The 13,429-nt window shown below is 41.3% G+C and overlaps 1 protein-coding gene across 1 annotated transcript in view; it reads right to left on the bottom strand.

Moving 5' to 3' along the window:
* MICAL2 (microtubule associated monooxygenase, calponin and LIM domain containing 2) overlaps positions 1–13,429 on the bottom strand; it is a 120,646-nt gene that overhangs the window by 52,333 nt on the left and 54,884 nt on the right. Inside the window, exons 16-24 of the mRNA XM_067295346.1 lie at positions 11,865–11,936; positions 11,127–11,276; positions 9,798–9,905; positions 8,079–8,291; positions 7,752–7,853; positions 6,985–7,116; positions 2,100–2,207; positions 1,569–1,661; positions 1–187 (exon numbers count right to left, since the gene is read on the bottom strand). Coding sequence (XP_067151447.1) covers positions 1–187; positions 1,569–1,661; positions 2,100–2,207; positions 6,985–7,116; positions 7,752–7,853; positions 8,079–8,291; positions 9,798–9,905; positions 11,127–11,276; positions 11,865–11,936 — 1,165 coding nt within the window. The remainder of the gene's footprint in view (positions 188–1,568; positions 1,662–2,099; positions 2,208–6,984; positions 7,117–7,751; positions 7,854–8,078; positions 8,292–9,797; positions 9,906–11,126; positions 11,277–11,864; positions 11,937–13,429) is intronic.

Genomic DNA, 13,429 nt, shown 5'->3' with positions numbered 1-13,429 from the left:
CTTCTTCAACATCAAAGGCATAAATTCCTAAGCGGAGTGTTGTCGAACATATTTCACACTTAAAGCACTCCCTATGAAAGAAGTGGCCTTCCGCACTCAGCCGCTCCATAACATATACCCGTTTTTTGCAGAAATAGCAAATGTCACTCCCCCCTATAGACTGAGGAAATTCTTTTCGCAGAGACCCCTGTTAAAAGATAAAAATAGAGATGCATATAAAGCCATTGCACTACACCCAGATATAAATTATTAAGCGTGCAGCTGCTTTGGCTGCTTGACAGTTTTACACAGCCCCCCTCCATGCTTCACACAATTAAGCAGCCAGCAGCTCTTCATTGCTCATTTGCTGCAATTCCATAGATTTACATAACAACTCCCAAGTCAGACATGATGAGGATTTTAAGAGGCACGTTTTCATCCAGCTTCCACCCATTAGTTACTGACACTTTGTGTTTACACAGGTACATGAGTAGCATCTGCCCAAAACGCCCATTCGTCACCCTGGACTCGGCTGCTTCAGGCACCTCCATCTAGTGGGTGCTGGCGTCCCTGTTTTTCCCGAGAGGGCAAAGGCAGATCTTGCCAGCCCCGGACAAGAGACATGCATTTGGAGCTAAGAAAACAAATACTCAAAACAGCTCAGTACTTAAGTGCTCCTGAGGAAAACCTGCTCTTGTGCTTTAAGGGCCAGGAAAGAAAAACTGACAGTGTGAGATGCTGGTGCCCGAGCCACCGCTTCCGACCAGTTGCAGATGCGCTTCCCCTCTCAGCCATGTTCCTGGTGGGACTACAGCCCAAGCAGCATTCTGGGTGGTTTTAAAAATCAGTTTCATTCCTACCATGGATATTCAGAATATTTTAAAGAATGCAGCTTTTGAAATATGATCTATATTAGCAATGCAAAATTATTTTGAATGTTCTTCTTCAGTTTGGCCTATCAACTAACATTATTTCCCATGAACCTTGCGCTCTGTAGATATCCATCCAAAAGACACAGAAAAATAAATTATAAGTGGATTAGATACTGCTGGACTTCACTTCTATTAGGGGCAGGTATGACAATGTTACTTTGCATTACTGTATTCTGCCCAGTCAGAGGTCAGTACAGATGAGCGTCCTATTGCTACTGCTGCTGCCACCCCCACCACCCTTCCTTTTCTCCCATTGCTGTCTGCATGTACATGGACGCTGCTAAACCTCAACCTCCTCTGTGCCAGGAGCAGCACACAGACCTTCAATATAGCAGCAAATGAAGGCCTTGGAACAAATTTTTAATGTTAAATATAAGTTTCAATTGTCACTGTAACACTCTTGTGCTTAAAAGTGAGAATACTAGTCCAAACCTGCCACTAGGTAATCCATTTTGCTGTGAGGGATTGTTTCGCAGAATGAATTACGTGAACATTTCCAAACGAACAATCATGCAAGTGGAAAAGCATTAAGAATACATTTAAAAAATATATGATATTAATGGAACAGGCCAGAAAGATAGTTACAGTAAAGCTGAAGCAGTAGGAGTTTAGTGCGGGCTAGTAAGCAAGCATCATCACCACAACACAGCCCCTTACTCGGCTTCCCGGTACCTGACAGCTCGGAGCAGAAGATGGAGAAGGAGAGTGGGAAATGGGGCAAGAATACGGAGCTCTGTCCAACGACCGGTTCTGAATTCAACACAGAATATTGCCAGAGTTTAAAGACAGCTTTCTTCAAAGTCAAGTGTGGTGATTCATTTGAATGTTAAAATAAAGGCATAGACATGCACTGAATAAAATTTTCTCTAGAAGCCTCTCTGATTAATAACAATCTTCTGTTACTAATTGCACCAGTAATTACATTTAATAAAAGCCTCCCGAAGTTTTAACTCACACAAACAAGTAATAAAAATATATATAAATAGAAGACATGGTGAGCAATGTTTCCAGCATATCCACACATCAGCATATTTTGACAATTTGTGCTTGATTTTTTAATAAGTGTTGGACTAAGACCTTTCATCGTGCTTAGAGAGTTCCACAATCCGGGCCTTAAGCTGGGGTGGCATTCTGGAAAACACTGCTCTTTTAAGTCAAGTTATTGTTTCTTCATGGGTTTAGCCTTACCAGTCCAAGGGGGGGAAGCTGTGGCTTGGGCCTGTGATCATTCACATACAGATTGACAAGAACTTCAGCCACAGCTCCAATTGCACGTGAAACCTTTCCTACAGTTATCTAGCCAGAAAAGGGGAGAAGATGAAGAATTGAAGCAAGAGCTTTAGTTATTTTTGAAAAAGAATTTAATGAGAAAAGGACAAAAATTATTTGAAAACATGCAAATGAATGCAAGCAGTGATAAAGACAGGCTATGAGAAAGAGCAGAGGCAAAGTCCAGCAGAGCATAAGCAAGTTCACGCGTGATCAGCATGGTCTGGCTGGTGGCCACACGAGGCGAGGCCTCCTCACTCTTGCACGCTTCTCCCTGAGGACGATGGGGAAATAGCTGTTGGGAGCAAACGCAGCTTGAACAGCAAAAGGCCTCCAGACGTGTTCGCAGAAGGTACCAAACAGCTCAGCTGGGAGTTACTGACAGCACATGAAGCGGCTTGTATGAGATCCCTAAACTGGTAACCTGCTTGCAACGACTATCAGGGTTGGACCACTGTGATAGACTAAAAAATATATATTTTTCACTGAATTTTTGAAGTTTGGTGTTATACCTCAGAAAATGGGAGGAAAAAGGCAAAATGTCACATCAACAATCCCCAAACTGTAGCGTTTCATAGCACATTCTAGGAAAATGCCCTAGAAGTCCCATAAGGACTTGTTTTGTTAATGCTCACCCAAGAGTCGCTCTTCTCCTGCCAGTGACTCACCTCAACAGTAGGGAAAACTTGAGAAACTATGCTTGTGAAAGGAACAAGCTTCCGTTATCTGCTTAATTATACCATCAGTGTTAGACTATTTCTAACTAAATTAATCAAAGAGGACTGCAAGGAGACTGCAATTCCTTGGGCTGTGGCTCCAAACTCATCTGGGACAGAGCACTGGCTATCGGCTCCAGCCTTCCTCGCAACAAAACACTCCTGGGGACTGGAAAGTGAGCAAAGGTGTGCGTCGGGGGTGTGTGTGTGCGCGTGTGTGTGCACGGCAGGGGAGATGCTGTTTTACGCACTGGGGCGGCCAGGTCGCCAGAGCATCATCATCAACACTTGCATCAACATTATCCTCAGCTCAAGCTGCAGCAGATGTAAAATGATCCATCATCTCTCAAATGATCATCAGTTGCTACAAAATAGACCCTCATTGTTTCTAATCAAGTTTGTTTGGTTTGCCCTACCAAAGTGCAGAATATGTAGCATTTGAAATGCCTGCATGCTGATTTCCACAGCAGTAGGGACACCTTTCCAGTAAATAACACGAGCTAATGCTCTGTCACTAGGAGGTACTCTAGTTCTCTGATCATTGAGAAAAGGCTGCAAAGGCTTCACAGAATCATGGTAAGATTTGCTACCCTTAACAAAATTTACTACAGTGATTTTGATTTTGTAGCCAAAATAAGATCCCACAACCTCTCTGGCAACCCAAAGGCAGCAAGAGTAACACTGGCATGGCCAGGACATGAAGCCAGCACATTTTCCTTCCAGCCTAGAGAATCCATGATCTCACATCTTACGCTCCATTAGCCCCTGACAGAGCCCAAATTTCAAGTCCCAAGCTTCCTAGTGAAATGAATTTTCCACTGCCACCACACCAATTCTTGCTAATGGAAGGGTTTTAAAATGTCAGGAGGTTACTCTGAAGAAAGGAGAAAAATATAAAGGCAATGGCATTCATGACATTTTTAACAAATTTAAGGCATTTTAGGAAATTTAAAAGTAATAATAATGCACTGTGGCTATTTTTCTCAAAAACTCTGATGTATAAAGATATTTTTGCTAATAAAAAATTCAAGTTCAGGAACTTGGGAACATGTCCAACACCTTACAGCTCCAAGGATCTTTTGAGTGTTATCCCATAATTAAGCTAGCCTTTAATATCCAGAGAGATGTAAAATATGCACGTTAAGATGACAAAGGCCTTTCAAAGGACAAATTTCTGTACTGCTTGGTTTTATTTAATTTAAGACTATTAAAATATCTTTCAATATCCGCACAACCTGTGGGGTAAAAACAGCAAAGTAAACTCATAATTGTATACTATAATGCTGTCCTAAATGGTACATTTAAATTAGAATCCAATACTGAAGTGAGATTACTTGCTCTTAAAGAAAAACTAAGTCCCCTTGTATTATTTAAGGTCACAGAAAACCAAATTCTCCTCCTAAAATTCTGCACCTGTGAATATACTGAGCAACTTTTAGGCTGCATACAGCTTATTACCCCATAAGCTCCTAAGTTCAAGAGAGTGTTGAAAGTCAGTTGAAGCAGGAAGTTTACCTTGAACTAGTCATATGCTGAAGCAATCACTTAAGCAATAGGTCTATGCTTAAAGTGCAAGTATTTGAAGCACAGGAAAAGTATCATTGAGCCTGAACTACACCTTGCAATTCATCCCTGCAATCAAGGTTGCTTGATTTCTGTTCTCCACCCATTAGAGCAATCTGTGTCAACATTAAGCAGTCAAAACAAGAAAATTGCATGCTTACACATCCTCTTAAAATATTATTAAAAGGAAATGTTCTTGTAATGAATGTGAATGCACATTCCATGTAAAAGCAAAAGGAATTTCAATTTAACCTAGCTGCCAAAAGCTTGCTGACTGCTGTCACTTCCTAATCAACAACCACCAACCCAACGACTGTTGCTACTGACCAGCAGAGTGGGCAGAAAGCAAAGGGACTTGAGGACTAATTAGATCTCGTTTTACAGAAACTGCTTAATAAGGACAGACTGAGTGACATGCAGGAGGCCTTTCTGCCAGCTCACCTGTCCTGAAACTCTTTTTCATTCGAAAGCCTACACTTACCTAGTGATATCTCCCAGAACAGAGACCACAAATACAAACTCCGAGTCCTATAAACCCATCCTTAAAATAACATGAACACAGGCAACTACCAGTAAATATTTACCACAGAGAAGTCCAAAAATACATTATTAAATTAGCATGCACAGTAGTTGAAAGTGTGCACTGTGCACCCGAGATATTAAGTTTTATTTATATAGTGCTGTACTGTTAGCCAGTGTTTTATAGAGCATGATACAATTTTAATGTTCTGAAAAGTGTGAAGTGTTAAAAAGACAAAACAAGAGGGACAACAATTGAATCATGGAAGGGCACGGACAGATTGCTTGTTATGAAATCAAGGTAGCAGATGCTCCCTGAACATTCAATATTCTTAAAGTAAAAAACAGCAGTTAAGAAATCTGCACCTTGGAAAAATTCTGCTTGAGAACTAAAAAAAGGTAATCCAAAAAGTGGTTCGTGTAATTCCAAGAGGAAGAGCACTTAAGTTTAGTTTTACCTCCCTTTGGCAATTAAAGTCAGCAGTGGTAATGACGAGACCGAACGGACCTCACCGAACACGAGGAGGACGGGAACAGAGGCTGCGCACACCCGTTAAGGCCTGACCAGGGCACCATCGAGGTAAAGCCACGGCCCTATGGATGTTGGTTCAAAGGCCGTTTTGTCCATCCCCGGGACAGGATTACCTTTACTTGCATTGCTCCCAACACGCATTGGCACAGCCAGCTCCTATGCATGTAGGTCTGTCACTGAATATATGTAGTCCTACGTATTTACCAAATGAGGTGAAACTAAATTTAATGTGCTGGTGACAGAACAAGCTTTTTTAGCCTCCATAGCGCTTCTTCACTCTGCCATTACCTCTGGAGAGAGCATTTTAAATTATAGCAAACTCAGACTGAAATCAAGTCAGCACACCACATGGAACTATGGCTGCACCATTTTAGTACAATGGCAAACTAACCAAAGGCTGTGGGTGCATTTTAAATAGAACACTGGTGATTAAAACATCCAAAAACAATCACACAGGTCAAATGTTTTCTGAGAACAAAAATGTAAAAATCCCAGTAAAATTATTGCTGCTAAAGAGTTTCCATACAATTAATAGCCTACTTCTCATGCGCTAAAGGGTAGTTCACACGGTCTTTTATTCTCTGTACAGTGTCACAATAGCTCTCCAAAGCCAGTGAGCAACAGGCCCTAATATTTTGAAAACCATTATTCAGCCTAAAACCTGACACACGCAATACCTCCCAGATCACAAAAAGCAATAGGTAAATTCAGGCGAAAACTGCAGGGGATTAGGGGATTACCACAGTGCAGCGCCTGCTGGGCTTGCCGTGCCCTTGAAGGGCTTCGCGCCTGTGTTTTCCTGGGGAACGAGAGGGGAAGGGAGACTTCCCACCGCCCCCGCCTGATCCGAGAAAGTTGCCTTTACAGCTGCAGGGCAGCTCTGTATCCACCTGCGCGGCTACTGCTGAGGCTGCGAGCCCAACTTCCAGCCAGCATCAACAACACGGGGCAGAAAAGCCTAAAAAGATCCTGATATTTTTCTTGTATTGAGTGCTTTTTTTGTTCCCTCACACAATCCTTAGATGCATCCTCTGTTTAAAATAATCATCATCATCCAGGTGCTTCCCTTCAGGCTAGGCTGATATTCCTATGAAAACAAAGACAAATACTGCCCAAGCCCAACCAACCAACGCCAAACTATCCAGCTTGCTATATAATGCTAAGAACCTCATTCTTCTAGGCCTGTCTGGGGTATTATCCAACAACAGAGCATTTAAAAGTAGCAGCAATGCAAAATTAACAGGATTTTTGCTCAGCTCCTGAAAGATATTTGCTCTGTTCTTTAGCTGTCTATTTGAATTATTTTAATGATGATTTTCCTCTTACAAACATGCAGAGAACAAAGTAAACTTTCATTCTTATGTGAAATACAGGCTATACAGCAAATCCTCTGTGTGAAGGCAGCTCCAAGCCATTTCTCAAGAAGCTTTAGCGTGAATTTGGGTTTTACAGGAACAACCCGTGAACAGAGTACCTGTGTAGAAGGAGCAGCGGGGGAAGCTGGACCGACAGACGATGGAGAAGAGGCAGCAGCTGAGCCGTGAGGAGGAGGGCAAGGGGGAGCTGGGGGCCGAGAGTGGGATAAGCCTTTAGTAGGTAGCTTATTCTGTGTAGAGCAGAAACAGAGGAGAGTTATCCAAGAGAGAAGGACATTAGCAGAGGTTAAGAGGATATTTTTACAATCATGCATGGAAAAAAAAGGTTAGGAAGATCGTGTCTGCACAATTCTGCTCTGGTCTGTATTCCTGCACAGTGAGGAGCCTGGCAAAACGTTCATGTCAAACAAAACTGTTGTGCTCGGTTCTCTCATCAAAAATATTTCCCAGGGACAGTAAGGCAAGGCAGTGCTGAGGGAAAACATAACAAAGCTCTAAACACTGAACGGTCCTTGATGGAGAGCTACTGCTCACCAATTCATTAGAAATCCTGTGAGCTACCAGCAAATATGTAAGCACAAGGCATGATTTATTCTACCCCATTTCTCTTATGCTGAACTATTCTGACTAGCTTTATGATTGTGTAATACCTCAATTCAATTATGCAATGATATTTAAAGAAAATACTACCAGTTGCACTGGAATCTGAACCACTTTTCAGATCCACCCAGGATGAAAGGAAACTTAAAAACAAAAATGCTTCCCCCTCCCCCCCCTTCAAATTCTTTTATACACACACACACACACACACACATATATATATATTCTAACTAGCATTTCTGGAGCTGCAAAACCTAATATTCACCTTTGGAAACTCCATGCATCCAAACATTGAGGCGAGATGTGCTGCCTTCTCTTTAATGTTCTTTTTATGGAATTCCCTATTTGCTATGGTCTGAGCCCTTTTCTGCAGTAAGAGCCACGAAAGGAAAAGCAAGAAAAGAAAAAGAAAGAAGGAGATTTTAGTTATGTCACATACATTGTCAGAACACAGCAAGTATGTAGAAAGACCTTTTATTGTCTTAATGTAACCTAAAATCAAGAGAGAAAAGCCAGCTTATCCAGGGAAAATATAGCATACAGATTAATAAATGCACTTAAGAGACAGGAAGTAAAAGAAATTACTTGTCACCTGTTTCATTTTTTCCTCCAGGTGCTGAAGACGCTCAAGCACTCCAGAAAGTACAAATGCAGCAGAACAGGCGGATGCGAGAGTTTCAGAGTTTTCTGAAAGACTGGGCTCGGTTTCTGCTTTTCCTACAGTCTTTGCTCTCCTGGCCATACGGTCAGAACCATCTAAAGACTGCTTGGGTTCCCTGCCCTCGCGTTCAGTCCTAGCTACCACCTGAAACTGGGAAACATGAAGTGAAAAAGCCTGCTTTCGGCACTATCCTGCAGCACATGCAGCTTTTCAGGATGCTTGTTAAAGCGTAGCACAGCCATGCACACAGTGAGAACTGAAGGGTTCTTCTGAACCTCACGGCACTCTTCGTATTACACTGCCTGCTGTGCAGCTCATGCTTGTGTCCATGCACTGAGATACGTTAGTGCTGCATAACTTCTGCAGGTCTTGACATCCTTCTACAGGTTTCTCCCAGTTTTTATGAAAAAAAAACAACCCCGCAGAATAGCATCAGTGGAAAAGAACATGACATCACCTCTCCTTCTAGGATTTTTAGCAAATTGCATTATCACAGCCTGCCTTAAACTAATGAATCAAACTGTAAAAACATCAACAGTAGTCTAACTCTGTCCTGAGTCAAGCTATAAGGTATTTCAGATCTAAAGCACTTTATGAGCAGTTTGGAATAAGGCTCTGAATTTGAATCACCATATAAAATGGCATTTGAAGTAAATGAAACAACTGGCCCAGCTCAGCTTTGTCAAATTCAGTTTTAAAAGTGACTTTCCAGTTGGTCTTTTCATAACAGTTTTCTGCTTCATTCCAATTGGCCAACTTGAATAAATTCACAAATTCCCCAAATTTCTCAAAATTAAAAATATTATGTTAATCAACATATGGTGTGCTGCTGATACTACATAATAAATACACACCTTCCCTTAAAACAGTTCACCACCAGCTTATGAATCTGTTAAAAAAAAAAAAAAAAAGCAAAAAAAAAAGCCATCTGCAGATCTCCACGTGTAATTCAGATCTCATTTTGCTGCAGACTGTTCTTAAAATGCCACTACGGAATATTCGCTTCTTTTCAAAATTAAAATGTAAAGTGAATAACAGTACTATTTGCTATGAGATTTTTTTCACTGTAATTTATCTCTTAATATTTCTAAGGTATTAGAAAATTTTGCCCTGTGTATGTGACACTGGAAATAACTTCCAGCAGAGATTCTCACCACAAATTCCACTTAAAGATATAGAAAACCTGGGCATCAATCTCAGCTTTCAATTGCTCAAGCTTTTATCTTCAGCATTTTTGCCAGTTTTCTTGGGGTTGAAACTCCCTTTGCCTTATCATTACAACAGCTCAAAATGTTGAGCACATGCATGGACACTTTTCATGTACTGCAGTGGTTTTCTTGGATGCAAAATGTAGCTATGCAACTATGTTCATACAATCTGCAATCCAGGCATGATAACACAGAAATCCAAACCCATATGTTTTTAGTGTGCTTTACATGCAGTTACTAACTCTTTCAGATGATTTTCTCATCTATTCAGAGAAGCACAAAATAACCTTCAGTGTAATTTTCACAACTCTCTGCTAATACAGCTGCTAAGTATGCAAATTACATGCAAATTTAATGTATTCTGTAGTTATGCAACAACATCGAGTCCCAAGCAGTTAGAGGAAGAGCAAGCTTGTCAGATGCAACCCTGATGAATTCCTACCTGCCTTTTCAGTTGAGGTGGAAGAAGACTTGGATCCTTAGGTTTAGCAAAGCGAGGATTAACAGGAGGGCCAGAAGAAGATAGCAGGGCTGGACTATCTACTAGCTCCTTGTAAAGCATTTTTCAAGTTACAAACAAAGACAGAGTGGGGGGAAAAGAAAAAAGAACAGGAAGACAGTAAATAGGATCCCAAGATTCTTCTCAAAAGACAGAAGCAAAAGTTGCTTACAAAGATAGGTTACTGCAGAGCTTAACAACATTTTGCAGATTTTTGATGGCTACCCACTTGATTACTCCCTTCTACCATCACAGGTGTACTTAAAATTCAGTATGCCCAGTATTATCGAAAAGACGCTATCATGAAGAGTAACACATAAGGCTTCCTCCAACAGGGCCAAGCAAACCCTTGCACAGGTGTCGCACACAGTAAGCTCAGGGCACTGACAAGCAGCTACGCAGCATGCGAACAGCAATGGTTCATGGACTGAGAAAGTCGCTTAATAACTACAAGGCCTACATTTCTTGAGGACTTAAATATGTAAATAAACAAAGAGATACAAACACAAAGAATTAAGAAAACCATCACACTGGACATAACATCAACATCTTGCGCATCCTTCCTTCAGATCTTCTAGGATGACACATCTGAACTCAGCCAAGCTCACCAAAGCATCCCACTGGTTAAATGTGATTTTGAGCTTATCATCGATACTTTGACAGCACAGGATTATTTTTAAAACACCACTAGTTGCACTAAAAGCAAACTACAAAAAAACCCTGTGAAAGTTAGGAGTGTATGCTTTGTGGCTAACTGAGCAATGGGAATGGAAGCTGGACACATCTTTCCAAAGATTATGATCCGTTCTCATGCTTTCTATATATTTTCCGCAAACAAAGATTCCACTGGTTATGTAGTGTCCTTTACTCAAGAGTATGGGGAGGCAGGGGGGTGGGGGGGGAGTACTTCTGCACTACCACAAGCAGTCAACTTAGACTTCAAAAAAAACAAAAAACAAAAAAGCAAGAATCCTATAGACAGGCTTACAAGAGTGTTCCAGAGACTACAATTCTGCTACACTTTATTAATATACAATATATAAATATGCTATATTAATATGCAATGGGCAATCTATATTCTAACTGGTCATATTCGTTCCCTAAGCACTGAGAGGAATACATTTCATTTGCATAAAGTACAAAAAAAAGAAGAAAGAAAACCTACTTCAAACATATTACATATTCATTTTTCCCCTCTGAAGTCTGCATCGTGTTTACACGGAGGGACTCCAGTTTAATTTCAAAGATGACTTACGTTCATTTATAACCTACCCGCCTCCGAAAAAGTGTATTTGGAGCATTTTCTTCAAACTTTGCCAAGAGCTGAGTTGCCATTGATTTAACTTTATTCTGGTTGACGCCTTCTCTACCATCACTCGCTTCTTTCCCAGAATTCGACCCTTGACTTGAAAAGCCTGAAGCCTGCAAGGAAACAACAGACTGTTTTCCTCACATTTATATGTGACACTGATGAAGAGAGAAAGAGAGATAATAATGTCCTTACCAGCAAAAAAGGAAAGAAAATGCAGTCTACAGTATATTAAAAAATGACACTGCTTAGCATGCAAGAATCACTAAAGATATATTTGCTTTGTTCCCAGAGCACAGTGAGAAAGGGAACGTGAATTGGTACTGGTGATAAACTGGGGAGTCACAAAATAACTCGTCAGAGAGAGGGAGCAGAAACCAAGTGGCAACACAAACCTTTTCAAAACTCTTCAGACAAAAACCTGTTTAAACAACTGAGTTGGAAAAAGCAAAAAAAAACAAAACAAAACAAAAAAAACACAATATCTCAGATGTTGTTGGGTCAGAAAGAAAAACAGTGCCATTTGGATAATAGTCTCTTCTCTACCAACTGGTTTAAGGAAATTTAGCTCTTTTTCAGCATACACCACGGTAAAAATCAGGATTTTAAGATGGCAGGCATTTTGTCCCCGCACGCACGCGAGGCTGCACCCTGGTGCTCAGCAAGGAGCCTTGGCTGTGCCGGCACCACTGGACACCCACCTCCTCGAAGGCACCGAAAAGCCCTTTCCGACGTCTTTTGTTAGTCTCATTTTCTTCTGCTTTCCCTTCAACCTGAAACGGCAAAGTCAAACAAAGCACACGGATTACTGCCGTGGTTACTGAGCGGACCCAACCAGCTCTGTCCAGATTATCAATGCTCATAACCAGGGAAATGTGGCCCGGCCACTGCTGAGTAACGCGAGCAGAAGTGCCCACGTGCCGGGGCGCTCACTACACCTGTGTGCCGCGCCGGGACCCCCCTGGAGCAGCTCTCCTGGCCCTAGGGACGGCAATCGCGTGTTTAAAAGCTGGCCTGTACCCTGAAACTGGGCACTCTTACTGGACTCCGCTGGGGGAAGAGACATGCTACAGCATGGGCTACTTCGTTTATTTTAATTTAGATTACATTGGTTTCCTGATAAATAACAAATCCAAAACACCTCACTCTTGCACTATCGCCTCCCCGGCTCATTCAGCCTAGGTTCCTGCATGCCTGCCCACAGTGGAGACGACTCTCCTGCTTCAGAGCAATCATTGGCTGCCTCAGAGGTTTGTCTCCCTTATAATGTTCATCTCCCCGACTATGGTTTTACATAGTACTTAACCAAATTCCCTGTTTTCTGCTCATGCTATGCATGTATTTAATTATTTTACTGAACTAGACATCACACAAACAATAAACAGTACCTTATGCTCAGTCTGCACAAAGTTTCAAAATAGTCAATACTTAAAAATTTGTATCATTTCTTGTTACATTCGGTCTTAAAAAGCTGGCACAATTTACAATAAATGACACATATACTATAAGAAATATGTAGTTATGACTTGGAGAGCTTTTTTGCCTGGTAAATATTATGGTAGGTTATATTTTCTCAACAATAAACTACATTCCAGTCATTTGCATTTGCTCATGCTATCACTCAGTGATTGCTCAGTCAGCATTAAAAAAAAAAAAAAAAAAAAAAGGATAAAGAAAGATCAAAGACTACAGGCTTCCTTGTTGTATGTTCACTTTTTATAATAAATCATTATGCAGTGAATGGAAGTAATCCCAAACAGCTTCTGGGCAAATACCAGCAGAATCAGATGACAATATTTTGATTGCTTTGCATGCTTTGGTACACTGCCTTTCAAGCAGAAGCCCTCAGCAATCTAGCTCTACACTACCTATAATCATCAGTCTACCAAGTAAGAAAGAACAACGTAACAGTACAATATATTCCGCACAATACTCTCTACCACATGAAAGCAGAGTTTGCCTAAGTGAATGAAGCAAACGAGATGTTGCCTTTCAAAATCCTACATAAAGGGCTTTAATTACCATATTTATAAAGAAGTGAAAAACAAAGCAATGTAATTGCCTCGCAAAACGCCAAGAAAGAGGACTGTGTCCTTTACCGTGTGAACACCTAAATGCGTTTGTTAGTCTGCAGCGCGGGAAATCTCAGTTCCTCCACAGCGCTGCTGACGCCAACAGGGAAACGGAAAACTTCCCCAGCCCGGCACCCGCCGCCAGGCAGGCATGTGGCCACGCTCACTCCGGCGCCCGCTTCCCCATCTCCCAC

Source organism: Apteryx mantelli, chromosome 4, assembly GCF_036417845.1.
Source record: "Apteryx mantelli isolate bAptMan1 chromosome 4, bAptMan1.hap1, whole genome shotgun sequence".
Lineage (NCBI taxonomy): Eukaryota > Metazoa > Chordata > Aves > Apterygiformes > Apterygidae > Apteryx > Apteryx mantelli.
This window is presented reverse-complemented; position numbering and strand designations above follow the sequence as displayed.